At 49.0% G+C, this 27,651-nt stretch overlaps 2 protein-coding genes and 1 non-coding gene across 5 annotated transcripts; 2 read left to right on the top strand and 1 right to left on the bottom strand.

Moving 5' to 3' along the window:
* Nucleotides 1-285: 285 nt before the first annotated feature.
* Nucleotides 286-7,289, bottom strand: LOC114692855 (von Ebner gland protein 1-like). 2 transcript variants are annotated; one of them, XM_028868878.2, is made up of 7 exons: nt 7,134-7,289; nt 6,543-6,679; nt 5,385-5,455; nt 1,996-2,106; nt 1,332-1,433; nt 1,117-1,143; nt 286-441 (listed from the first exon to the last, which is right to left on the bottom strand). In XM_028868878.2, exons 1-6 carry the CDS (start codon nt 7,218-7,220, stop codon nt 1,118-1,120), a joined length of 534 nt encoding a protein of 177 aa, XP_028724711.1. In that variant the 5' UTR covers nt 7,221-7,289; the 3' UTR covers nt 286-441; nt 1,117. The 2 variants fall into 2 exon arrangements, with proteins under 2 accessions (XP_028724711.1, XP_037060259.1); XM_037204364.1 differs by having other exon boundaries at nt 286-444.
* A 9,840-nt stretch (nt 7,290-17,129) lies between these two features.
* Nucleotides 17,130-17,286, top strand: LOC114692856. Its single transcript, XR_003734468.1, has one exon. It is a non-coding gene; the product is annotated as a U1 spliceosomal RNA (small nuclear RNA).
* A 2,477-nt stretch (nt 17,287-19,763) lies between these two features.
* Nucleotides 19,764-25,592, top strand: LOC114692853 (von Ebner gland protein 1-like). Of its 2 annotated transcripts, none has more exons than XM_028868877.2 (7): nt 19,764-19,916; nt 20,533-20,669; nt 21,741-21,811; nt 23,748-23,858; nt 24,429-24,530; nt 24,720-24,746; nt 25,434-25,592. In XM_028868877.2, the coding sequence occupies exons 1-6, from the start codon at nt 19,830-19,832 to the stop codon at nt 24,743-24,745; spliced, it is 534 nt and encodes a 177-aa protein (XP_028724710.1). In that variant the 5' UTR covers nt 19,764-19,829; the 3' UTR covers nt 24,746; nt 25,434-25,592. The 2 variants fall into 2 exon arrangements, with proteins under 2 accessions (XP_028724710.1, XP_037060559.1); XM_037204664.1 differs by having other exon boundaries at nt 25,437-25,592.
* Nucleotides 25,593-27,651: the final 2,059 nt, after the last annotated feature.

Genomic DNA, 27,651 nt, shown 5'->3' on the forward strand with positions numbered 1-27,651 from the left:
TGAGAGAGAAAAGAGCCTGAAAAGGTGCACGAATTTTGCAAATTCCTATGCTGTCCTTAGGACTGGGTCATTGCCAAGTGAGAGTCCGTTTCCACGGGTGCCTTGCCCTGAGGAAACCCTTCAGACAGGTAGTTATATGCTGATCCAAGACTAGGCTGCACAGCTCCCAACAATTTACCTCTTCTCCTCCTCCTTAAAACTAACTGCCAAGTCTCTAGGACATGTGGGAGTCTCCTAACCCCCTCAGGTTCCCTCACCACCCACAGACATGCAGAGACACCAGGGAAATGATGAAATTCTTTAATGACAAGCAGGGCAGTGAGGGACAGAGGGTAGGGGTGGGTGAAGCCAGAAGGGGGAGTGAGAGAGCTCCTTCTGCGTCCTGTGCTCAGATGGTCAGGATGGAGCAAGGCTCTGAGGCAGGCCTGGACCCACGCTTCCCTGCTGTGGAAAGGAGGAGACAAATGATTCATTCAGGGGGAAAATGTTGGGATGGCAGGAGCTCAACCCACCAGATCTAAACAAGACAAAGGTCATTCAACTCCCTCCCCTGCAAACTGAGTCCCCACATTCTCCATGCCCGTGTGTGAAGAGGGGACAGGTGACTTCAGGGCAACAGCATGGCCAAGGGAGGACAAAGATGCTGTTGGACTCAGGCCCTGCCCACACCTGGCCAGTTCACCTTGGGCAGGTCTCAGAACTGCATCTCCCAAGCATCACACAGCAAAGAGGAACCTAGGAAGGCTGCTGGACCCCAGGCATGGCTGCCACATCCTTTAAAGCAATCCATGCCATAAATGGAGTCAACATGGTAACTGAGAGGAAGGGAGGGGCAGAGGAGGAATGTCCCTTCTGCAGAGACCTGCAGGGGATGCACACAGAGGGACATCCTCTCCAGCTGTAAACCAGCTGCAGGGTATCAGCAAGGGAAGATTCCTGATGTTCAGGAAACAACACCCACGAAGGAACCCTGAACAAATACCCACAGGTAGAGTGCCTTCCAGTAGCACAGGTTGTACCTGTCTTCACAGGTAGGAAAACACACACAATGTCCCTAAGCCCTGTTGACCCCAGAACCAGGATTTCCTCAAGTGTCCCCCAAAACTGGCCGCTTACCCTAATTGCTTCCTAGAGGGCAGGTTTCTGTCCAAGAAAGAAAAAACATGATTCAGAAGACCCAGGGAATTCAGTCAGAAAGCCAAGGCCCCTCCATCAGCCAGCACAACTCCCCATCCCTAAAGGACAAAGCTGGATGAGAGACAGCCTGTTGTCCTGAGTGACTGGCTGCCTTCCCTGCATGGGGTGAGAGAACAAGGCAGCTTGCTTCCTACCGCTCTGCATGGGGATGAAGATGTTCTCTGCGTTGAGGCCTCCAGCTCTTAGAGCATTCTGAAAATCTTCCAGGGCCTCCTGGTTGATGTCAGGGTCTCTACCTACAGATAAGACCAGGAGGGACAAGGTGTCAGGGAGAGAGCTGGGAGAGCTGATAGAATTTCCTTCCCAGCCAGGAGGACTAAGCAATTTTGGGGTGAAAAGGGAGACATTGCCCACCCATGCAGAGACATGCCCCAGAGGCCTGGGTGAGAGAGCCCAGGTGGGGAAGGAGAACCAGAACACCACACTTGTCCCCCATAACATCTGACCTAGAAGACACAGGGGCACTGTGCCTTCAGCTCCCTGAGTTTCTCTCAGGGCATCTGGGAACAGAATGACCAACCTCACTCTGGAGGAGTATGTCACCCTTGGCTGAGGGCTCCATGCTCTCTCCATGCTCTGTGTGGACAAGTGCCCAGCATCAATCAGAGAGAGCTCAAGAGGAGACTCTGGGCCTTCATCTCCAGGCAAGAAGGACAGTGACAACAGATGTGATGGGGGCCGACCTTTATACGCTGAATCCTGTTTCCATACACATCCTTCTTCCATCTGGAACCCCACAGTGGTAAGGCCCCTTTCACCCCATGAGCCCTTGGTCCACCTCACAACAATGGGACTTACCCAAGAGTTTTGCAATTCGGAAATGAAACTCAGGATTGTTGCTCTCCCAGTAGAAGAAGAAGTGGTCCTCCACTGCAGATGGTATGATGTAGAGCACCTGAGTGCCCCCAACTGTGGAGGTACAGTGATGCAGATTAAGAATAAGCCACCTGACCCTTCAGCAAGGATCTAAGGGTGGCCTGGCACCCAGTCTGGCACCTCTCAACTCTGTAACCTCCCAGTTACTCAGGTCTGCCTGACCCAGGTTCTTCACCATCCCAGAGCCTCAGTTACAAGGACCCTCCATTTCCAGAGGAGCCATACACATGGGAGATGGCCATGTCCCAGTTCTCTGTGTCGTACAGGAAAGTCTGCCTCTGGAGCCAGATATAGCCTATTCCTGACTCCTTCCATGAGGTCAGCCATAGCCAATGGGACATCTCTGAGCAGTGGTATTAACTAGTTTTATGTCAACTTGACACAAGCTAAAGTCATCAGAGAGGAGTAAAGTCCAAATGAGAAAATGCTTCCACGAGATCAGGCTGCAGACAAGCTTGTATGGAATTTTCTTAATTAGTGATTGATGGAGGAGGGCCCAGCCCATTGTGAGTGTGGCCATCTCTATAAGAAAGCAAGCTGAATCATGATCAAAATTCCAATACAATTCTTCACAGACCTCGAAAGAACAATACTCAACTTGATATGAAAAAACAAAAACTTAATATAGCTAAAACAATCCTTTATAATAAAGCAACTTCTGAAGGCATCACCATCCCTGACTTCAAGCTCTACTATAAAGCTATAGTAATAAAAACAGCTTGGTATTGGCATAAAATCTGACATAGGGACCAATGGAATCAAATTGAAGACCCTGACATTAATCCACACACCTATGAACACTGATTTTTGACAAAGAAGCCAAAACTGTACAATGAAAAAAAAAAAGAAAGCATCTTCAATAAATGGTTCTGGCATAACTGGATATCTACATGTAGAAGACTGCAAATAGATCCACGCCTATTACCATGCACAAAACTCAAATCCAAGTGTATCACAGACCTCAACATAAATCCAGCTACACTAATCCTGATAGAAAAAAAGGAAGTAGCCTAGAATGCATTGGCACAGGAGACCACTTCCTAAATACAACACCAGTAGCACAGACACTGAGACCAATAATTAATAAATGAGACCTCCTGAAACTGAGAAGCTTCTGTAAGGCAAAGGAATTGTAAATTAGACAAAATGACAGCCTAAAGAATGGGAAAAGATCTTTACCAATCCCACATCTGACAGAGGGCTGATCTCCACAATATATAAAGAACTCAAGAAGCTAGACATCAAAATACCAAATAATCCAATTAAAAATCATCTACAGATCTAAACAGAGAATTCTAGACAGACAGAAGAATCTCAAATGGAAAGACATTAAAGGAATTGCTCAACATTCTTTGTCATCAGGGAAATGCAAATCAAAACAACTCTGAGATACCACCTTACACCTGTCAGAATGGTTAAGATAAAAAAACACTGATGACAGCTTATGTTGGAGAGGATATGAAGCAAGGGGAACACTCCTCCACTATTGGTGGGAGTGCAAACTTGTACAACCACTTTGCAAAACAGTATGGTGACTTCTCAGAAAATTGGGTATCAATTTTCAAGAACCAATGATACCACTCTTGGGCATATACCCAAGGGATGCTCAATCATACCATGAGGACACTTGCTCAACTATGTTCATAGCAGCATTATTCATAATATCCAGAACCTGGAAACAACCTAGATGCTCCACAACCAAAGAATGGATAAAGAAGATGTGGCACATTTACACAATGGAGTACTACTCAGCTGTTAAAAAAAAATGACATCATAAAATTTACAGGCAAATGGATGGAACTAGAAAATATCATTCTGAGTGAGGTAACCCAGACTCAGATAAACATGGAATATACTCACTCATAAGTAAATACTCGATGTAAAACAAAGGATAATCAGACTACAGCCCACAGCTCCAGAGAAGTTAGGAAGTAGGACCCTAAGAAGGATGCATGGATTGCTTTGGGAAGGGGAAACAGAGGAGATCTCCATGAGTAAACTGGGGATAAGGGGAGCAATAGAGGGGAGGGGATGGGGGATGAGAACATGAGGGAACTCAATGGTCAAGCTGGGAGAGGGACAGAGTGGGAGAGCAATGAAAGAGATATCTTGATAGAGTGAGATATTCTTGGGTTAGGGGGAAGCCTGGCAATAGGGAAACTCCCAGTATTCCACATGGATGATTCCAGATTAGACTACTAGCAATAATGGAGAGTGCCTGAACTGCCCTACCCTGGTATTCAGATTGGTGAATACCCTGTCATCATAGAGCCTTCATCCAGTAACCGATGGAAGTAACTGATGCACAAATCCACAGCCAAGCACCAGACCGAGTTCCAGGAATGAAGTTGAAGAGAGGGAAGAGGGATTATATGAGCAGGAGGTTGGTCAAGGTCATGATGGGGAAATCTACAATGACACCTGAACCAAGCTGGTGGGAACTCAGGAACTTTAGATCGACAGCTGTGGAGCCTGCATGGGACCAGACTAGGCACTCTGCATATGGGAGACAGTTGTGGAGCTTGGTCTGTTTGAGAGACCCCTGGCAGTGGGATCAGGATCTATCCCTGGGACATGAGCTGGCTTTCTGGAGCCCATTACCTATGGTGGGATGGCTTGCACCCCCTTGATGCAGCGGAGGAGGGGCTTGGTCCTGCCTCAGTTGAATATACCAGGCTTTTTTTATATATACCAGGCTTTGCTGACTCCTCATAGGAGGCCTTACCCTTTTGGAGGAGGGGAAAGGGTTTGGGTTGGGTGGAGGGACACTGGGAGGGAGCAGGAGGGTGGATGAGAGGGGAATTTGTGGTTGGTATAAAATAATTAATAAAAAAAAACTCTAAATAAAAAAAAACATATCTAAGGTGGATAAATCTCCCATAAAAAAAAAGGCAAGCTGAGCAAGCCATGAAGAGCAAGTCATGAAATACCACTCTTCTATGGTGTCTGCATCAACTCCCATGTCCTGCCCTGTCCTGACTTCCTTTGATAATGAACAGTGATGTGGAAATATAAACAAACTAAGGTCTTTCTTGCTCAACTTCCTTCTTGTCATGGTGTTGCATCTCAGTATCAGTAATTCTAAGACAACAGCCAATTCTCCTCTAGAAACAAATCTACCACACCTGATGTAGTGCTTGGTAGCAGTTGTTCCCATCTGGAAAGAAAACTGCCCCGTGGGAGTGATCTTGAGTATTAACAGGGTTACAAGAAGTAAAGATTCTCAGGCATGCAATACCCTGGAATGGCTACATTGGCCTCACATGTATCAAGGGAGGTTGGGTTCAGCCCTCACAGGCTCAGGGACTCACAGGCTGTGTATTTGTCAGGTTGATCTGTCTTCTCTAGGACAACGCTCATCTCTCGGCACTCGCCTGCAATCCTGGAAGACAGAAGGTCTGTGAGACACATTACCCAGCCACACACCTTCCCTCCTGGTGGCACCCACAACATGGTCCACAGGTGCCTGCTTCCAAGGGGGCCACGGGAGTGCAGGCTTCACTGAATCCCAATTATGTTTCCAGCAGGCCTCCTGAGTCACATGTTCCAATCCCCTGGCTTCCACAGTGGCCCAGTTCTGTGTCCTGCCCCTGATGGCTGCACCCTGACAGCCTCTTGCTCACTCCCTTCGGGGACCCCAAGCTACATGGTTTGTAGACATTGTCTGGAGTCAGCCCTTCCTGCCTAGCCTCCATGCTGTGTGGCCCCTGTGCCTCACCCTCTGTCTCTGGAGATACTTGGGGACCAGCCCCACCATCAGTGTCACCCGGCCAGCTGAGGGGACTCTTCAGTGAGTGGGACTGGGGGAAAAGGACAAAGGGCAGACTCCAGGGTAACTGCCAGGTCAGAGTCTGCCCAAATGTCAGATTCCGTGAAGACAGCACAGACACGGCCATGTTGTCCAGGGGCCACTGAGGTGACAGGAGCCCAAATGTCACATCAGACACAAAGGTAGAAGCCACACAGACGGGAGGTCACACAGGTGTGAGATCACACAGGTGAGAGTCTACACAGAGAAGAGGTCACACAGAGGACAGGCCACACAGTGATTGGTCACACAGGTGGGAAGAGGCTGGGATTTCAGTGTCTCTTGGAGCCTGATAAGCTTTCTCCACAGGGCCCTGTACACTCTCATTCACTCTGAAATCCGAGGCTCTGCCTCTCTCCCAAGCAGAATTTCACACTGGAGGGTGAACAGGCCCAGACTGCATGTTCACACTGGGTCTGAGAGTGAAAACCTTCTCCAAGGTCCTGGATCACTGACAAAGGATATCCCATCAGAATAGAAAATGGGTGCCCCTTGCAGCTGAGATATTTTCTCTGGGCCACCCACCATCACACGGTCCTCTCTAAGCTGAGGCACCCTCAGTGGTACTGTTGCCCCAGGCCCCCAGCTCAGCCTCCAGCTCTCATGTGTGGGGAATCAAAGGCCAAGAAGAATGCTACCATTTCAGGGGGCATGTACTTACAGGACAGTGAACTTGACTTCCAGGTTGCCCTCTTCCAGGGTCTTGATGGTCATGGGAGTCACAGACACAGAGCGAAGCTTCTTGTCAGGAATCTCCTTGTCAGACGCTGTAGCTTTCACATACCACGTTCCTGACACCTGGAGAAGGCACCTGCCCATCAGGACTCAGGTAGACCCCAGGACCGCCCCTAGTCCTGCCCCTAGTCCTCAGCCCTGACTCTACCTTGGCTCCCAAGTTCTGGACAAGTGAAACATATTCCAGGCTCCCTTTCTATCAACCCCTTAAATAAACTAGCTCTCCCAGGGCCACAGTGGTGTGGTCTCCCACCCTTGCAGCTGTGACACTATCTCAGACCTCTGCACTCCCAGAGAACAGTGAAGAGAGCTGGACTCTGACCTCCTCCTGCCCTCTGCACCCAGAACCATCTGACCAGATTCCTTGTGCTGTGTCTGACATTCCCCAGTAGGGGTTCAAGCCTCACTCTAAAATGATGTCTCTTTAGATGAAGGAGGAATGGGGCTCTAACCGTCAACCTCAGCCCCCCATCTGCCATACCCCCCCCCTTGAAGCCCCTGCCCATGTCAGCCTCACATCATGACTCTCTTCCACAGCAGGGTAGGCCTGGGCCTGCAGGGCCACAACAAGGCTCAGGCCAAAGCTCAGGAGCAGGGCCTTCATCTCCACAGTCTGTGCTCACAGGTGCCCAACAAGTCACTGACAGGCTGAGGAGGCTGTGCTGGGGCCCCACTCAGCTGCCCTTTATACTGCTCAGCCCCGGGTCCCCAGGGAACTTGGCAAGGAGGACTGACCAGTCCCTTCCTGGCCATTCATCATGGCCAGGTCTTCAGTGGACCAAATAAAATGTCATCATTGTTGGAAGTTGCTAGAGAACACTCATGGCTCAAAGGATGATGGGACAGGGCTCCTTGCAGATTTGCCCTGGCAAGAAAGTGAATCTGAGTTAGAGGTGCAGCCTCCCATGTCAGGAGCCCCTGGGGGTGAGTAGAGCAGGATCGAACCCCTCCTGCACACACTGTGGTCATCCAGCTGGCCGACATGCTCACTGATACAGAGGAGGCCACCGAAGCCAGACAGTCTTGTGCTCCATTCTCAGGAACCTTCCTCATTTCCAGGGCAGGACACTGAACCTTAGATCCGTCTTGGAAAAAGAGGAAAGTGGGGGCCTGCTGTGTGACTGTCAAAATTCGTGCTTAAAGATGCGTCCCCTCCTCAGCAAGGTGTGTGCACCAGCCCCTGACCATATGTGGAACAATAATGGCACAGAAATAGAAAGCAAGCAAGCAGACCTGTGTGAGCACATATGTACACAGGCACACGTGTACACACAATCAGCAATGGGACAGAATCAGAGGTAGATCTGGAAAGGTGGCTCAGCAGTTAAGAGTCCTTTTTGCTCTTGCAGACAACCTGGGTTCAGTTCCTAGCACCCATATGGTAATTCATGACCACCTGTAACTCCAGTTCCAGGGGATATGATACTTTCTTCCGGTTTTCAGTTACCTGCATGATTGTGGTACATATAAATCCCACAGGCTTACAGTCAGGTAAAGGGCCTAATGCACACAGGCTTCTGTCCCTGAAGCTAGCAGATGCCAGGGGTCTTTTTTCTAAGGAGTGATGAGTGGATTCCTTGATACATTAAGGATCCTAGAAACCCTCCTTTATGGCTCTGATATGCCACTGTTTGTAACTTACTCTCTTTATCTCTGACACCCTCCAGGTCTATGTCATAGTCTGGGCAAACATGTTGCAGTGTGTTAGCTCTATGTGGCCCTTTGGGTGAGGTGAGGTATCTCTAGTTCAGTTCCTAAGCTGTTATGCTCAGCCTTGGATCAAGAACTCTGGGATAAATCCCCTGGAAAGGGTTGTCTTTGTTCTTCAAAATTTTCAGATTCTCTATATTTTAAAATTCAAGAGCTTCACAGCTGACCGGAGCACTGGGGCTGAGGCAAAGGCAGAGGCAGAAGAACAGATAGCATGAAGACTGCAAGGTAACAGAGAAAGGAAAAGTGGGCAGACAATATGACCCTCTCCTAAACAAAATACCAGACACAGGCAACTTCTGGCTGGCTTACTGGCTAGCGGTAAATGTCAACTTGCTACAACTCAGAATCACCTGGGAAGAGACTCAATTTAGGAATTATCTAGATCAGGTTGATCTGTAGCCTTGTCTGTGGGTTGTCTTCACTTTACTGTTACTTGACAGCCCACTGTGGGCAGCACCATTCCCTAGGCTGGGCCCTGAAGTGTGTTGGTGAAGAAATCTAGCTTGGTACTAAGCAAGCAGGCAGCACAGGTACATTTATTTCTCTTTGCACTTGGCCTTGGATGTGCTGTAACTGGATTGCCTGGACTTTCCCTCAGTAATGGACGGTGGCCTGGAATTGTAAGTCAAATAATCCCCTTCCTCTCTTGGTTTTTCTTTTCTGTTTTTGTTTTGGTTTTTTTTTTTTGTTGTTGTTTTGTTTTGTTTTGTTTTGTTTTGTTTTGCTTTCTCATGTTGTCTACAATGAAACTTTCCTGCCTTACGTTGACTTTTGTCAGGGTATTTTATCACAGCAATAGAAATGGAATCAGACTGTTGAGAAATCATTTAACCTCCTGGTTTCTGAGGGTTAACTCTGTGGTTTCTTGATCCCATGTGTTTAGGCTGAGCACCATGGCAGTGGGAGCTTGTAGTAGAAGAGGCTTTCCATCTACTGAAAGCAGGAAGAAGAGAAAATGAAGAGGAACTAGATCTATTCCTCAAAGACACCTTTTAATAACCTACTTCTTTTAACTAGGACCCACCTCCTAAGGCTTCCAAAACCTTCTCAAATAATATCAACACCTAAGGACTAGGAGTATACCACAGGAGATACTTCATATTCAAACCCCTGAATCCCAGAGACCCATGATACAAATGCATCCAAGAGTCTTCATAGTTGTAACTGTTGGAGCCTTCATCAAAATCTGCAATGCAAAGTTTCCAGTGAGATTCGAGGCAAACCCTTAGCTTTGTGTCCCTATAAAAGAAAAACAGAAAATGGCATACTGCCAAGATAAAATAGTACAGAGGAGACATCCCCATTCCCAAGGGGTCATAAAAAGGAAGCATGGGATCAAAGCTAGACTGAAACCCAGAAATGAAATCATTAAATCCTATAATCTATGTCCTGCTCTTGTGTCACACAGTGTGGTCACAGAGGCTCACATAAACCTGGAAAGACCAACTCCTAAGATGTTAGCAGATACACCCTGGCTTGAGGATATATCTCTTGGGCTGGTTTTGTTTGCTGCCCAAAGCTTTTATCAACGATGTTTTTTACTCCCTACATCTATAAATTACCAAGGCAAACACTACATCATCAACTTTGTCCTTCTAGCTATTCTCTCAGGAGCTGCCTGCAGGAATCCTGAGCCTGCTGCTCATTGCCTGGCCTCCTAGGACTTTCTTTGAACTCTGGGTACAAGCCTCTGTCTCCAGGTAATGTGGATTCTGCATGCTTCATTGCATAGGCAGTTCCTGATCCTTCCAACAGGACAGCAGATGGGCCCCCTTGGTAGCAGTGGCCTCTGAGTATCTGGGTTACTGAGGAAAATGGATCTGGAGAAACCAAATTCTAAGCCAGATCTATCCAAGTAAAGGAAATTCTTTCAAATGAATTTACTCATTTGTGCCCTTGAGTCTACAGTAAGTAAGGTCTCTGAAATTCACCAAGGCATAATTCCCATTTTCTCAATTAAAACTATTTGGCTTCTTTTCAATGGCTGCAATTTCTTCAGAAACTATGACTTTCTTAGCTGCAACTTTCCGTGAGCTTCTATCACTGAAATGCATTTTTTTCAAGTCTTTCTACTCTGCATTTTGCTCTTGATTTTCTCTGTGAACCTGACCCAAAGCAGCCAGCAATAACCATACCATAGCCTCAATGCTGGACTGCCTTGAAACTTCCTCTAGTAGATTAATTAGTCCATCACAGTTACTTTGGTCTTCCCTGAAGTTCTCTCTCACAGTGTAACACACACCACCTTGAACCCAATTCCCAATAAAGTCGACATTTCCAGGTGGATGCCTCATGTGTACAGTCTTTGCTGTTGGTCTTACTCTAGGCAATCTCACATGAACACCCCTTACACTTTGTTTACAGAATACTAGGGCTTCTCTAGCCATCATCTCCAACCACATTGTCTCATATTCACAGCAACAATCTCACTTCTCTGCTATCATTTTTTTAAATATTAGTTTAAAATGTTTATTGCATTATCTAGTGTATGTGTGTGCACATATACACACCATGGAGTGCTTGTGGAAGTCAGAGGACACCACTCCTGACACCACATAAGCCCTAGTGACCCAACTCAGCTTCTCAGCCTTGGCAGCAAAGACCATCCCTTGCTGACACCACCCCCTGGTCTACACAATCTAAAGGAAGTTAGGTTATATCTGGCTCCTAGTTTCAGAGATTTCAGTTTGACATGGCGGAGGGCATGGCAAAGCAGCCTAGTTGTACTGTGAAGGAAACATACTGAGAACTTCACTCTTGGCTTCTCCTTTCTCAGAACTCTGTTATCTCCCCTGGGGTCCTAGGCTGAGGGATAAGATCATCTTCTTTCATGATGTTCTCCTAACCTTAGTTAATCCTCTTTGGAATCCCTTAAAGACACACTCAGAGTCACGTCCTAGGTGTGTCTAGTCCTAGGCCCTTCTCAGTCTAATCCAATCTACAAGCAGGATTTGCAATCACTCTGGGTCTACCTGATAGGTTGTTGTGAGAATATCTTCAGAAATGACTTGTAGGGTCCTTGCCCAATGCCAAATGACTGTATGGAACCATCTGTCAATCTATCACAGGGGTCTTATATGGCTGTGGGCACCGAAGTCCCCCACTCAAGTATCTGCTGAACTCTAAGAACAATGATAGAAAGTTCTGGCTTTCTGTGGCTCACAGAAAAGTTGTACTTATTGTCCAAACTTGTGGACTTCTTGAGTACTCTTGGTACCTTGTAGAACAAGCCAGTATTGAAGGCTCAGAGCCAGCTCTAAGCTTCAGTTCCTCTCAGGATGGTTAAGTCAGTCAAAGTCACCATGACACAGATATGAAGCTGGATCTCCAGTGATGCAGAAAATAGAATAATTGTCTGATACCCACTTCCCCATTGGGGAGCCAAGCCATCTGAAGCCAGCACAGCACGGACATGAGGTTGGCTCTCCACAGCTACAGATAACGTGTAATGGAGACTCACTTCCCTGTGGAAGGGCCAAGCCAGCTGAGGCCAGAGTGACGCAGATCCGAGGCTGGCTCTCATGGAAAGCACTGCACTATTGCTTGAGGGTAGGACTTCCACAGTGTGGTGAGCGTGTCTTTTGCTGATGTTTGAAAGGTCAGTTGCTACAGCTTTAAAGACACATCCTGTTGCCTGTCATGGCTCCTTACTCAGGGCTGGAGTGGTAGTGGTGCTGCCTATGATGGGCAGGTGGCCATTCAGAGCTCCACATCTCCCCTGACTTCTCACTATCCTGCACCTCCCTTTCCATGACATCCGCACCCCTACTTGTCCCTTGTCATGGTACAGCTGTCCTCTGACACACAGCCTCCACACAGGGCACTGCCTGCCTCACAAGCTTAGCCCACAGCCTGAGCCTCTGCTCTCTGGGCTGGAATCCAGGTATCGAGCCAGCTTTCAAGATGTCATGCTGGACCTGGATGCTTCCTGACTCTATTCAAGGGTTCACTGGGTGGGCTTCTCTCACGGGCCTTCCTCTGGGATTCTCAGACATCCCCAGTGAGTTTCTCCTTATCTCTCTGGCCAGCCCTATCATAGACTGAGGGACAGGTCACTGTATATCAGTCAGAGGCGACCTGTAGATGGGAGAGTGTCATTATTCATGAGGATACTGATGGCCTGTGTGGGAGGAAGGAGGGAGGAAATGGATGCTCGGCAGCCACCAATAGTGCCACCATCAGCCCCAGAAAGACCCTGCTTCCTGCACTTACACAATCCCACCATACACATCTGCTCGGTACTTCTGTGTGTGCCTCATTCAAGATGCTGGGAAACTCCAGAGTGTACACAGTACATGAATGGCAGAGGCCAGTGGCCCTGGAGGTGGCTGTGGGGACACAGCTTGAGCAGAGAGCAAAAAAGTCATCAAGAAACTACAGTAAAAAGGTAAATTGTTCCCAGTGAACCGTACATTTCATGGTGACCCAGCTCAGTCTCAGGGGAGAGTTTAGGGTGTGCTGAGTTTATAAACAATTTTCATTTTTTCTTAAAAATCTAAAATTATCTATAATGCACATATATAGTGTTACATATAATATAAACAGCACTTTCTGTGTTTGTACAAATCACTAGGAAATCTGAAATTTCAACAATGGGAACTGAAGGTCGTCTTTGTGTCCCTCACTATGTGACAGGCAGCCTTCCCATGGGCACTTTGGCTTATAGTGAATTACTTGGTGAATGGTCACAACTCGGGGCTCACAAAATCAGAAGAAAGGAGAGAGGTGGTCTTAAGAGGTGGGGCAATTCATACCCCTGAGTGTGGGGCGGAGTGAGTCTGTAGGGGAGTGGGAGTCTCAGCCATGCTCAGCACCTGGATGCCTCTTCAGAACGAGGGCATGGGCCCTCCTGTGGAAGGTGTGGGGCAGGAGGTCTGACGGGCAGCATCTGGCAAGGGTCGCGGCTCTTCTGTGCACTGACCAGTGATGAACCTGGAGTCTGATTAGCCTCTGGCTGGGTCAGCACCTCACTCACTGTTTTCAACCTTGCCTTCCTTTTTTTTTTTTTTTTTTTTTTTTTTTTTTTTTTTTTTTGGAAAGGGGGTCAAGGATGGCAGAACCTGGTTAGACAATGATGCACTTAAATGGCCATAGTCCTTGGTCCCCTCCTTTTCCACAGGCCTATCTAGACAAACCACAGCATGGACACATTCATGGGGCTTGCCCCACAAAGCACTTCCTACTGTTTGTCTGGGGACCGGCTCAGGTGGCAAGATACACAAGGTGGGCTTCTTCCATATGGCTCATGGTCTGGAGGGCCCTCCTTAGCCATTTCCAGCCCCACAGAACAGTTGTCTGTGTGTAGAGGTGGAGGCCAGATGGAAAGAGACCTGGGTCAGGCTCAACTGAGCCTCAGTTTCCCAGGAGATATCCTTAAGGGGCTCAATGTTGCTCTCTTAGTGGCTCCTTCCAGGCCTCCCTCCCTTTGCTTCCCTTTCCTTACCCGTGGGAACTTCTGTGTCTCCCTGGTTATAACACTTTGGGGTGATTATTAAGCTGGAACTCCAGGAAACCAAGGAAGGGAAGAATTATGTGTGTTTCCAAGTGAGGTCCCTCCCTCTCCGTTGGTTTATGGGGCTTAGATGGCCAAAGGGTTAGGTTGACTCCACTGGGATGTCCACCCTTCTGGAACAGAGTGTTAGGTGACTGTGGCGTTCCAGCACGAGGTACCCAGGGTAAGGCTGGCACAGCTTCCCCCAGACCACATCCAAGGACATTACTTGGCTCCCGGGTGAAGTAACCTCCAGGCATGTTCCCATTTGTGTGACATTTACTGTGGCATGGCCCAAGCCATTCTATAAAGTGCCCTGTGTTCAGATTAGCCATCGTCCAGGAGGAATTGGAGGAGAAAGAGCCAGAAAGCAAATACAGCCTTTCCCTGAACACAACTACTCCCTCTGTACACAAACATACTCTGGCCTCTGGACCCCATCCTCAGCTTCAGAGCCAAGTGCAGATCCCATCCCCTCAGGTACCTGCAACTCAGTCCAGCCAAGTTCAGACAGCATTTACTGAGCCTCGGCCTGGAAAGATGAGGGGCCTGGGTGCTGGTCCTGACCTGTCTATGCGGCGGTGCCTCTTGGGACAGAGAGCAAGACCAGTGTCGGGGACAGGGGTAGGGTGGGGGAAAGGGTGGGACTGGTCCTGACTCTAAGTTCCCTAAAGACGGGGTAGTCAGGCCCTTCCTGACCCAGGGAATGTGTTGGGGATGGCAGAGGGTTACAGAAAGCAATGGAGAGACACACAGGGCTGACATGACAGAGTTGAAAGTCAGACACACTTTCAGGACCCTGAACTCCTCTGGGAACAGGCAGGACACCTAACAGAGACACTGCCATAGACAGCCCGGTGGAGTTGGGAGCTCAATGGACCTTGGGAAGTAGAATGATAGCTGCTCATGTTCAACTTGCTCTGAGAGTCAGCCCTGGGTAGTCATATGTTAACTGCAGAACTAAGGATAGCCTTCAGCTAGCTCCCTGAAGTCCATCTGAGGCTTCTTGGGGGGAACTGTGTCTGAGAAGGAGGACAAGGTTTTTACCCTGGGACTGGCATGAATTGTCCTCAGCTATTTAAGATTTCTTGTTTAAAGCCTGTCCTGGAGCCAGGTGGTGGTGGTACACACCTTTAATCCCAGCACTCAGGAGGCAGAGACAAGTGGATCTCTGTGAGTTCCAGAACAGGCACCAAAGCTACAGAGAAACTCTGTTTAAAAAATAAAAATAAAAAATAAAGCATGAAATTTAGACTAACAGCTGTGGAGCCTCCACGGGACTGAACTAGACCCTCTGCATAAGTGAGACAGTTGTGTAGCTTGATCTGCTTAAGGGGTCCCCTGGCAGTAGGATCAGGATCCACCCCTGGTGCATGAGCAGGCTTTTTGGAGCCCACTACCTATGGTGGGACACCTCACACAGCCTCGAGGCAGGGGAGGGGCTTGGACCTACCTTTACTGAATGTACCAGGCTCTGCTGACGACCCATGGGAGGCCATACCTTCTCTTAGAAGGGATTGGGGGGTGGGTTGTGGGAGGAAGCTTGAGGGGCAGGAGGAAGGAAGAGGGGGATTTGTGATTGATACGTAAAATGAATTAAAAAGTTCTTAAAAATAAATAAATAAATAAAGCCTGTCCTGTCAGCACTGTGTATATCTGGGGGGCGGGGGGGACTCTGTCCACAGCCCCCTTACAATGAGTTTCTGATCCTCTGCTGCCCTCTGTGGCTTTGGGACATTAGCTTTTCAAAAGCCATTAAACACAATATATATGGAGAGTCTGGAGAGGTGGCTCAGCAGTTAAGAGCACTTGATCTTTCAGAGGACCCAGGTTTGATTCCCAGCATTCACGTGCTAGCTCATGGCTATCTGAACAGCAGTCCCAGGGGATCTGATACCCTTCTCAGCCCTCCTTAGGCACCAGGCATGTATGTGGCTGCACATGTACACATGCAAGTAGACACTCATAAGATCAAACTAAATGAATTTTAAAAAGAAAGCTTAGAACTCCCAAAAAACAGGATAACATGGGCGGATCGTTTCTACTTACTTACACAACCTGGCTAGACTCTGAAACCCCTTCTACCCTGTGACCACCATTCCTTGACTCCGGCTTCCTTCGGAACTGACATCACACTGTTTCCTGCGAGCAGAGCAGAACTGCTTCAGTCTTTGCTCTGCTGTGGAGTTCAAATCAAATTCATTTTTCATCAATAACTGAGAGGATGAGGGGAACGTGCAGCTTCTGGCACAGATGCCCTTGTAAGTTCTGCCAGTAAATCAGAAATGGGACTATTCTGTTTCATGGCATACCATCAACCCGAGGCTGTATGGTGAGATCCCTCTGTGGTTAAAGGTCCAGCACCCTTGGGACAGGAAACCAGGGGTTCTGGCACAAAGCCTGTTGGGAATGCTCCTGAAAGCCAAGACCATATGGTAAAGATGGGTACAATCCTACGTGACTGTTGGTTTCACACACCCCTTACCTACAAACCTATACCACAGAGACAGATGACTGTGGCAAATTCTATAAAATCACATGAGTAATGGACTCCTTGCTTGTGCGTGGAATAGCCCATGTGGGAACAGTCTGGAATCTGTAGGAGACAGGAGAACCTGGAGTCCTAGGTCACCACAGCAAGCTCACAGATGAGGACTCTTTCTGGCCACCTCATCTTGTCAACATTCATCACACTGTGTCTGCCTCAGGGCTCTGAGGTCTTGCCAGCCTTTCGTGTCTATCTGTGATCTCTTCACAAGGCACTGCATTCTGGGTATCCTCTTCTCTCACCTTCTCATCAATTTTGTCCCTTCGCTCTTATTTCTCTGGCTTTTTCCAAATCATGTGTAGAAAATCCTTCACGCACTTTGCCACCATCACAGCCGGGCTTGTCCCAGTCCCTGTACTGGAGGCTGCAGCTGTGTCTTCCCTTGCCTTGGGGCCAGAGCAGGGGAGGGGCGTTCAAGGGGTTCCCCCTCCCCTTACCCCAATTGTGTGACAACTAGTCAGTTGACCCGGGGGATCTATCAGGAAGGGCTGCCAACCCCCCTTCTGTAGTCGGGAAGACTATTTTTCAGCCCTGGAGAAACAGCCCCCTACTGTGCTGGCTAGTTTTATGTCAACTTGACATAAACTAGAGTCACTGGAAAGAAGGGAGCCTCGATTGAGAACATGCCTCCATAAGATCCAGCTGTAGGCAAGCCTGTAGAACATTCCCTAATTTGTGATCAATGGGGGAGTGCCCAGCCCACTGTGGGTGGGGCAGCCCCTGGGCAGGAGGTCTTGTGTTCTGTAAAAAAAACAGATTGAATACTTACCTGACGGGGGAGGTACCCTGAAGGTGGTTTTCCCAGGGTGAGGCTTATGTATTGCACTCTAGATGTACTGACCCTGTGATTTCCCCAAACGTAGAAAACTCAACTGCATAATTTGTGGTAGTGGGGGACTGTATTCATTCTCTTCCCTGGAAAAAAGAAAAGGAAATAGGGTGAACAAGCCACATGGAATAAGCTAATAAGCAGCACTCCACGGCCTCTGCATCAGCTCCTGCCTCCAGTTATCTGCCCTGACTTCCTTCAGTGATGAACAGTGATGTAGAAGTGTGAGCCAAACAAACCCTGTCCTCCCCAAGTTGCTTTTGGTCATGGTGTTTCATCACAGCAATAGTAACCCTAGCTAAGACAGAAGTTGGTACCAAGATTGTGGGGTCTTGCTGTGACAGACCTGACCATGTGCTTTGTGGAGGATTGTGGAAAGACTTTGGAACTTTGGGCTAGAAAAGTCATCGAGGGTTCAAAATTAGTGAGATGGTCTGTGGGAGGCTGGAAAATAAGAATGCTGAGAGCAGTGTAGGTGATGGAGGCCTGGCTTGTGAAGTTTCAGAGAGAAGCAAAGACTCTACTGAACCATTTGTGTGAAGAATCTGTGGTGTCTGGTTAGGTATAGGTGAGAAATTAGCAGTAACTTAGAGGAGAGCAGCATCACTGAGGTTAAGTCTTCTGGAAAGTGTTTCCTCAGGGTCAGCACACAACTGTGTTCCAGAGGCAACTCAGGTCGTACCTCATGCTGGCAGCCAAACTGGGTAGTATAAGAGCCACCCAGGAGATACTGCTTTACAAGGCATGAAGGGGTCATAGTGAAGAGCTGGGGCTTGGCACAGTGTGGCAGGACTGGAGTCACTGGAGAGAGCCCAGGAGAGGCTATTGGTGAAAGTGCAGCCTAGCTGGAGCAGAAGACCCTAGCATTTTGGAGATGCCAGCACCATGGGATGACCACCAAGAACAGCAGCAGCAGTGGAGTGGAGCCTGCTGGGGCCTAGAAGACGAGCTGTGTGTGCTGCAGAGGGTGGAGCCAGTGAAGTGACCCAGGCACTTCGGAGAAGCCCAGAAGATTGTGAGTGGCTCCCAGACATTGGACATTCAATTATTCACACAAATAGAGTTTCATTTTTCCTTTATTCAGACTATGACTGTACCCTAGTTCTTCCCTCTTGAAGTAAGAAAGTGTTTCACTTATTTTTTTTACTTGGGGATGAAAAATAAAGGAAAAGTCGTGGCTTAACAGTGACATGTTTGTGTGTCAAGTTGACAAGGGGTCAATTGTGCTGGCTAGTTTTATGTCAACGTGACACAAGCTAGAGTCACTGGAGAGAAGAGAGCCTCCACTGAGAAAATGCCTCCAAAAGATCAGGCTGAGGGCAACCCGTACCTATAGGTCATCTTCTTAATTAGTGATTGTTGGGAAGCACCAAGCCCAGTGTCGGTCAGGTCAAACCTGGGCTGGAGGTCCTGGGTTCCGCCAGACAGCAGGATGAGCAAGCTAGGTTGAGTAGCTCCATAAGCAGCCTTCCTCAATGGCTTCTGCATCAGCTCCTGCCTCCAGGTGCCCGCCCTGGTTGAGTTCCTGTCCTGAACCCTTTCAATGAAGAATACAGTGATTCTGAACTGTAATCAAAATAAACCCTTTACTCTCCAAGTTGTGTTGGTTATGGGGTTTCATGATAACAATACTAATCCTTACAGGACAACGGTCCTGCCAGCCTAGAGGCCTGGGATCCTATGGCAGCCTGGGTTTTGTTTTTGTTTTGTTTAGTTTTTCACTAATTTTTTATTTATTTGTATCTTTATGAGGCTGAATAAATTTATATGCCCCATGTGCATGTCAAACCCTGTGAAGGGAAGAAGGGAATGTCAGGTACCCGGGCACTGGAGTTACAGGAGGTTGTGAGCCACCATATGGGTGCTAGGAACTGAACCCAGGTTGTCTGCAATACAAAAAGGACTCTTAACTGCTGAGCCACCTTTCCAGATCTACCTCTGATCCTGTCCCATTGCTGATTGTGTGTACATGTGTGCCTGTGTACATATGTGCTCACACAGGCCTGCTTGCTTGCTTTCTATGTCTGACCCACCATTGTTCCACATATGGTCAGGGGCTGGTGCACACACCTTGCTGAGGAGGGGACACATCTTTAAGCACGAATTTTGACAGTCACACAGCAGGCCCCCACTTTCCTCTTTTTCCAAGATGACTCTAAGGTTCAGTGTCCTGCCCTGGAATTGGGGAAGGTTCCTGAGAATGGAGCACAAGACTGTCTGGCTTCGGTGGCCTCCTCTGTGTCAATGAGCATGTCGGCCAGCTGGATGACCACACAGTGTGTGCAGGAGGGGTTCGATCCTGCTCTACTCACCCCCAGGGGCTCCTGACATGGGAGGCTGCACCTCTAACTCAGATTCACTTTCTTGCCAGGGCAAATCTGCAAGGAGCCCTGTCCCATCATCCTTTGAGCCATGAGTGTTCTCTAGCAACTTCCAACAATGATGACATTTTATTTGGTCCACTGAAGACCTGGCCATGATGAATGGCCAGGAAGGGACTGGTCAGTCCTCCTTGCCAAGTTCCCTGGGGACCCGGGGCTGAGCAGTATAAAGGGCAGCTGAGTGGGGCCCCAGCACAGCCTCCTCAGCCTGTCAGTGACTTGTTGGGCACCTGTGAGCACAGACTGTGGAGATGAAGGCCCTGCTCCTGAGCTTTGGCCTGAGCCTTGTTGTGGCCCTGCAGGCCCAGGCCTACCCTGCTGTGGAAGAGAGTCATGATGTGAGGCTGACATGGGCAGGGGCTTCAAGGGGGGGGGGTATGGCAGATGGGGGGCTGAGGTTGACGGTTAGAGCCCCATTCCTCCTTCATCTAAAGAGACATCATTTTAGAGTGAGGCTTGAACCCCTACTGGGGAATGTCAGACACAGCACAAGGAATCTGGTCAGATGGTTCTGGGTGCAGAGGGCAGGAGGAGGTCAGAGTCCAGCTCTCTTCACTGTTCTCTGGGAGTGCAGAGGTCTGAGATAGTGTCACAGCTGCAAGGGTGGGAGACCACACCACTGTGGCCCTGGGAGAGCTAGTTTATTTAAGGGGTTGATAGAAAGGGAGCCTGGAGTCAGGCAGTGGTGGTGCACACCTTTAATCCCAGCACTCGGGACGCAGAGCCAGGCAGATCTCTGTGAGTTCGAGGCCAGCCTGGTCTACAAAGCGAGATCCAGGAAAGGTGCAAAGCTACAAAGAGAAACCCTGTCTCAAAAAAACAAAAGAGAAAAAAAAAGGGAGCCTGGAATATGTTTCACTTGTCCAGAACTTGGGAGCCAAGGTAGAGTCGGGGCTGAGGACTAGGGCGGTCCTGGGGTCTACCTGAGTCTTGATGGGCAGGTGCCTTCTCCAGGTGTCAGGAACGTGGTATGTGAAAGCTACTGCGTCTGACAAGGCATTTCCCAAAAAGAAGCTTCTCTCTGTGTCTGTGACTCCCATGACCATAAAGACCCTGGAAGAGGGCAACCTGGAAGTCAACTTCACCATCCGGTAAGTGCATGCTCGCTGACATGGTAGCATTCTTCTTGGCCTTTGATTCCCCACACATGAGAGCTAGAGGCTGAGCTGGGGGCCTGGGGCAACAGTACCACTGAGGGTGCGTCAGCTTAGAGAGGACGGTGTGATGGTGGGTGGCCCAGAGAAAATATCTCAGCTGCAAGGGGCACCCATTTTCTATTCTGATGGGATATCCTTTGTCAGTGGCCCAGGCCCTTGGAGAAGGGTTCCACTCTCAGACCCAGTGTGAACATGCAATCTGGGCCTGTTCACCCTCCAGTGTGAAATTCTGCTGGGGAGAGAGGCAGAGCCTGGGATTTCAGAGTAAATGAGGGTGTACAGGGCCCTGTGGAGAAAGCTTATCAGGCCCCAAGAGACACTGAAATCCCAGCCTCTTCCCACCTGTGTGACCAATCACTGTGTGGCCTGTCCTCTGAGTGACCTCTTCTCTGTGTAGACTCTCACCTGTGTGACTTCCCGTCTGTGTGGCTTCTACCTTTGTGTCTGATGTGACATTTGGGCTCCTGTCACCTCAGTGGCCCCTGGACAACATGGCCGTGTCTGTGCTGTCTTCACGGAATCTGACATTTGGGCAGACTCTGACCTGGCAGTTACCCTGGAGTCTGCCCTTTGTTCTTTTCCCCCAGTCCCACTCACTGAAGAGTCCCCTCAGCTGGCCGGGTGACACTGATGGTGGGGCTGGTCCCCAAGTATCTCCAGAGACAGAGGGTGAGGCGCAGGGGCCCCACAGCATGGAGGCTAGGCAGGAAGGGCTGACTCCAGACAATGTCTACAAACCATGTAGCTCGGGGTCCCCGAAGGGAGTGAGCAAGAGGCTGTCAGGGTGCAGCCATCAGGGGCAGGACACAGAACTAGGCCACTGTGGGAGCCAGGGGATTGGAACATGTGACTCAGGAGGCCTGCTGGAAACATAATTGGGACTCAGTGAAGCCTGCACTCCCGTGGCCCCCTTGGAAGCAGGCACCTGTGGACCATGTTGTGGGTGCCACCAGGAGGGAAGGTGTGTGGCTGGGTAATGTGTCTCACAGACCTTCTGTCTTCCAGGATTGCAGGAGAGTGCCGAGAGATGAGGGTTGTCCTAGAGAAGACAGATCAACCTGACAAATACACAGCCTGTGAGTCCCTGAGCCTGTGAGGGCTGAACCCAACCTCCCTTGATACATGTGAGGCCAATGTAGCCATTCCAGGGTATCACATGCCTGAGAATCTTTACTTCTTGTAACCCTGTTAATACTCATGATCACTCCCATGAGTGTTCCTTAGAGTTGGGAATAACTGCCACCAAACACTACACTGTGTGTCACAGATTTGTCCCTAGAAAAGAACTGGCTATTATCTTAGTTAGGGTTACTGATCCTGAGCTGCAACACCATGAAAAAAGGAAGTTGAACAAGAAAGACCTTAGTTTGTTTATACTTCCACAACACTGTTCATCATCAAAAGAATCAGGATAGGAACTCACACAGGGCAGGAGACAGGAGCTGATGCAGAGGCTATGGAGGAGTGGTACTTACCATCTTGCTCTTCCTGGCTTACTCAGCTTTCTTTCTTATAAAGGTGGCCCCACTCACAATGGGCTGGGCCCTCCTCCATCAATCACTAATTAAGAAAATTCCCTACAAGCTTGCATGCAGCCTGATCTCCTGGAAGCATTTTTCTTTTTTTCTTTTTCTTTTTTTTTTATATATATTTTATTTTACAATACCATTCAGTTCTACATATCAGCCATGGGTTCCCCTATTCTCCCCTCCCACCCCCTCCCCTTATCCCAGCCTACCCCCCATTCCCACCTCCTCTAGGACAAGTCCTCCCCCGAGGACTGCAATCAACCTGGTAGACTCAGTCCAGGCAGGTCCAGTCCCTTCCTCCCAGACTGAGCCAAGTGTCCCTGCATAAGTTTCAGGTTTCAAACAGCCAACTCATGCAATGAGCACAGGACTTGGTCCCACTGCCTAGTTGCCTCCCAAACTGATCAAGCCAATCAACTGTCTCACCTATTCAGAGGGCCTGATCCAGCTGGGGGCCCTCAACCTTTGGTTCATAGTTCATGTGTTTCCATTCATTTGGCTATTTTTTTTTCAATAATTGAGTAAAACTGAAATTTATTATAAGCCACAGTCATCCTAGGGACCTCCATGCTATATATATATATATATATATATATATATATATATATATATATATATATATATAGCCTCTATGGTTCTATGGGTTGTGGTCTGATTGTTCTTTATTTTATATCTAGAATCCACCTATGAGTGAGTACATACCATGACTGTCTTTCTGGGTTTGGGTTACCTCACTCAGGATGATTTTTTTCTAGTTCCATCCATTTGCCTGCAAATTTCATGCTTTCATTGTTTTTCTCTGCTGAGTAGTACTCCATTGTGTATATGTACCACATTTTTTCCATCCATTCTTCCGTTGACGGGCATCTAGGTTGTTTCCAGGCTCTGGCTATTACAAATAGTGCTGCTATGAACATAGCTGAGCATGTATCTTCATGGTATGAATCAGCATTCCTTGGGTATATGCCCAAGAGTGGGATGGCTGGGTCTTGAGGTAGTTCGATTCCTAATTTTCTGAGAAACCACCATACTGATTTCCACAGTGGTTGTACAAGTTTACATTCCCACCAGCAGTGGAGGAGTGTCTGGAAGCATTTTTCAATTGGATTTTCCTCCTTTGATGACTTGAGCTTGAGTCAAGGTGACATAAAACTAGTTAATACCACTGGTCAGAGATGTCCTGTTGGCTATGGATGACCTCATGGAAGGAGTCAGGAATAGGCTATATCTGGTTCCAGACACAGACTCTCCTGTACGACACACAGAACTGGGACATGGCCATCTCCCATGTGTGTGGCTCCCATGGAAATGGAGGGTCCTTGTAACTGAGGCTCTAGGATGGTGAAGAACCTGGGTCAAGCAGACCTGAGTAACTGGGAGGTTACAGAGTTGAGAGGTGCCAGGCTGGGTGCCAGGCCACCCTTGGATCCTTGCTGAAGGGTCAGGAGGCTTGTTCTTAATCTGCATCACTGTACCTCCACAGTTGGGGGCACTCAGGTGCTCTACATCATACCATCTGCAGTGGAGGACCACCTCTTCTTCTACTGGGAGAGCAGCAAGTATGGGTATCGTTTCCGAATTGCAAAACTCTTGGGTGAGTCCCATTGTTGTGAGGTGGACCAAGGGCTCATGGGGTGAAAGGGGCCTCATCACTGTGGGGTTCCAGCTGGAAGAAGGATGTGTATGGAAACAGGATTCAGCGTATCAAGGCCGGCCCCCATCACATCTGTTGTCACTGTCCTTCTTGCCTGGAGATGAAGGCCCCAGAGCCTCCTCCTGAGCTCTCTCTGATTGATGCTGGGCATTTGTCCACACAGAGCAGGGAGACAGCATGGAGCCCTCAGCCAAGGGTGACATACTCCTCCAGAGTGAGGTTGGTCACTCTGTTCCCAGATGCCCTGAGAGAAACTCAGGGCGCTGAAGGCACAGTGCCCCTGTGTCTTCTAGGTCAGATGCTATGGGGGACAAGTGTGGTGTTCTGGTTCTCCTTCCCCACCTGGGCTCTCCTCTCTCACCCAGGCCTCTGGGGCATGTCTCTGCATGGGAGGGCAATGTCTCCCTTTTCACCCCAAAGAGTTACTTAGTCCTCTTGGCTGGGAAGGAAATTCTATCAGCTCCCCCAGCTCTCTTCTTGACACCCTGTCCCTTCTGGTCTCATCTGTAGGTAGAGACCCTGACATCAACCAGGAGGCCCTACAAGATTTTCAGAATGCTCTAAGAGCTGGAGGCCTCAACGCAGGGAACATCTTCATCCCCACGCAGAGTGGTAGGAAGCAAGCTGCCTTGTTCTCTCACCCCATGCAGGGAAGGCAGCCAGTCACTCAGGACAACAGGCTGTCTCTCATCCAGCTTTGTCCTTTAGGGGTGGGGGTCATGCTGGCTGATGGAGGGGCCTTGGCTTTCTGACTGAATTCCCTGGGTCTTCTGAATCATGTTTTTTTTCTTTCTTGGACAGAAATCTGCCCTCTAGGAAGCAATTAGGGTAAGTGGCCAGTTTTGGGGGACACTTGAGGAAATCCTGGTTCTGGAGTCAACAGGGCTTAGGGACATTGTGTGTTTTAACCTTTTCCTACCTGTGAAGACAGGTATAACCTGTGCTACTGGAAGGCACTCTACCTGTGGGTATTTGTTCAGGGTTCCTTCGTGGGTGTTGTTTCCTGAACATCAGGAATCTTCCCTTGCTGATACCCTGCAGCTGGTTTACAGCTGGAGAGGATGTCCCTCTGTGTGCATCCCCTGCAGGTCTCTGCAGAAGGGACATTCCTCCTCTGCCCCTCCCTTCCTCTCAGTTACCATGTTGACTCCATTTATGGCATGGATTGCTTTAAAGGATGTGGCAGCCATGCCTGGGGTCCAGCAGCCTTCCTAGGTTCCTCTTTGCTGTGTGATGCTTGGGAGACGCAGTTCTGAGACCTGCCCAAGGTGAACTGGCCAGGTGTGGGCAGGGCCTGAGTCCAACAGCATCTTTGTCCTCCCTTGGCCATGCTGTTGCCCTGAAGTCACCTGTCCCCTCTTCACACACGGGCATGGAGAATGTGGGGACTCAGTTTGCAGGGGAGGGAGTTGAATGACCTTTGTCTTGTTTAGATCTGGTGGGTCGAGCTCCTGCCATCCCAACATTTTCCTCCTGAATGAATCATTTGTCTCCACTGACTCCTCCTTTCCACAGCAGGGAAGCGTGGGTCCAGGCCTGCCTCAGAGCCTTGCTCCACCCTGACCGTCTGAGCACAGGATGAAGAAGGAACTCTCTCACTCCCCCTTCTGGCTTCACCCACCTCTACCCTCTGTCCCTCACTACCCTGCTTGTCATTAAAGAACTTCATCATTTCCCTGGTGTCTCTGCATGTCTGTGGGTGGTGAGGGAACTAGGCAGGACGCTCTCACATATCCTAGGGCCTTGGGGGCTGTTTTTGAGAAGGAGGGGTAGGAAAGAGGCTAGGATGGATGGGTGCTCCCAGCTTCTTCTTGTTTCTCATGGTGTTTTTCTGGGCAAAGGCCACAAAGGTCCAGGTGAAGGAGTGAAAAACTGTTGTAACCCAGGTTCCTCTAGGAACTTCTGCTTATGTCTTCTCAAAGTCAGGTGGTGGGGGTGGTGGGAAGAGTGTGAGGATGAGTGTGTGGGACTCCAGGCCAGAAGTGAGGTCCCTGGAGAGCTTACTGGCAGGTGATGATCAATTGGTTACCATTACAGTAGTTGGGGCGGGGGGGGGGGGGAGGGCGTCATCCTTTAAGATACTGGCTTTGATAGACAGGACGACACTGGGAACTAACTCCTCCTGAGGAATGAACAGTGTTCTAGTCTCTGCTGTGTTCCTGGACATTATCCTATGTATCTGGAGATAGCCCATTGCTGGGGCCCCTGCTGGTCGGACATTGCAGTCTACCTGGCTTGGCTACTATCTCTGGGCTTGATAATATGGAGGACTTCCTGCCCCTGGCACGAGGTGCTCTGTTCTCTACCTGACCTTATTTGGAGACTGTCTCTAGGCCCGGATACCTGACTTATGTCTAGTATGACACTTGACACAGTACCCTGCAGAGGCTTTTCCCCTGCTGCCCATATGGTAATTAGACATTGTGTGAGGAGCATTATGATAGGACTGTGCTTCCTCAGGTGATAACTAAGACTTGTACTAGGAAATTTACAATAGGAGCATGCTGTTTAATGCAAATAAGGTGATTCCCCTACTACTGTCCTCAGTCCTATATATTCCCTATACTCTGGAACAAAGTTGAACTGTCTCATTGGAGCAGTCTACCAGAAGACAATTTCCATTGTTATCACAGGCCATACAAAGCTCTCTATCGCCACTTCTGCCCCTTTGTCCTGGAGGACTGATGGCCAATATACCAGCAGGGAAAAGGGGACACTACAGCCCATCTCCAGGGAATTCCATGCCAGCACATTCTAATGTCATGAGTGTACTTCCCCAAATCACCCTGAGGGTTGCACTGAGTAGTAGGGAAAGCCAACGTGATGAGGGGTTCTTTTCTCCTAGGGGAGGCAGGAATCAACCAAACTTCCTTGAGTACCAGGATAACTCCATCATAACCTTGCACTTCCTGGGCCCCATGGATATTGTCAGGTTTTGTACAGGATGTCCGTCAGGCCTCCTTGGGACACTGGAGGTAGCATATGCAGACTTCTTGGGCCATTAAATCTGTTTCTTCTCTGAGGAGGGTCCTGAAGTCCCCCATAGGCAGTGGGTTCCTGCTATACTACATGCACCTGCCATTCTGTGGAAGCATCATGTACCTGTCCATTGCTGGCTCTGTCTTTCTGTAATGATTATTCTCTTTCCTCTCAACACCTCTGACTATCAAGATGGTCTCCTGGCAGGTGTAATCAGAGGGAAGTCATCTGGCTTGCAGGCACGTGCTCTGGGCATCCTGGGCCTGGTATGGTTTGTCTATTGGTATCATCTTTGAACAGCAGGGCCTCTCATGGTCTATCTGTCCAACATCTGTAGACAATGGACTGCACTAGACAGAACTGAAGTCTGGGGTCTGTTATGAGGAAGAGCTTTGAAATGAGGGATCTGATGAATTCGCTTTCACTTAGAGGCTGGGTTGTTTCTGGGCTTGGTGCTAGGTCTTCCAGAAGAGGCTGGATCCAAGACTGACCTAGAAGAGATCAGAGATTTTGTTGTTGTTGTTTTCTGTTTGCTTTTTTGAGACAGGGTTCTTCTGTGTAGCCCTGGGTGTCCTGGAACTTACTCTGTAGACCAGGCTGGCCTCGAACTGGCAGAGATCCACCTGCTTTTGCCTCCAGAGTGTTGGCATTAAAGGCATGTGCCACTACCCCCAGCTGAGATCAGATATTTTTTTATATGCTTTGGTGTTTGTCCTTCATGGTGTATGTCTGTGAGGGTGTCAGATCCCCTGGA

This window comes from Peromyscus leucopus, chromosome 4 (assembly GCF_004664715.2).
Source record: "Peromyscus leucopus breed LL Stock chromosome 4, UCI_PerLeu_2.1, whole genome shotgun sequence".
NCBI classification, from domain to species: Eukaryota; Metazoa; Chordata; class Mammalia; order Rodentia; family Cricetidae; genus Peromyscus; species Peromyscus leucopus.

Coding starts and splice junctions, on each gene's coding strand:
- LOC114692853 (XM_028868877.2), top strand. CDS start 19,830: ATGAAGGCCCTGCTCCTGAGCTTTGGCCTGAGCCTTGTTGTGGCCCTG. Junction 19,917..20,532: donor CTGTGGAAGAGAGTCATGAT/GTGAGGCTGACA, acceptor TGCCTTCTCCAG/GTGTCAGGAACGTGGTATGT. Junction 24,531..24,719: donor CTTCATCCCCACGCAGAGTG/GTAGGAAGCAAG, acceptor TTTCTTGGACAG/AAATCTGCCCTCTAGGAAGC.
- LOC114692855 (XM_028868878.2), bottom strand. CDS start 7,220: ATGAAGGCCCTGCTCCTGAGCTTTGGCCTGAGCCTTGTTGTGGCCCTG. Junction 6,680..7,133: donor CTGTGGAAGAGAGTCATGAT/GTGAGGCTGACA, acceptor TGCCTTCTCCAG/GTGTCAGGAACGTGGTATGT. Junction 2,107..5,384: donor ACCTGACAAATACACAGCCT/GTGAGTCCCTGA, acceptor GTACCTCCACAG/TTGGGGGCACTCAGGTGCTC.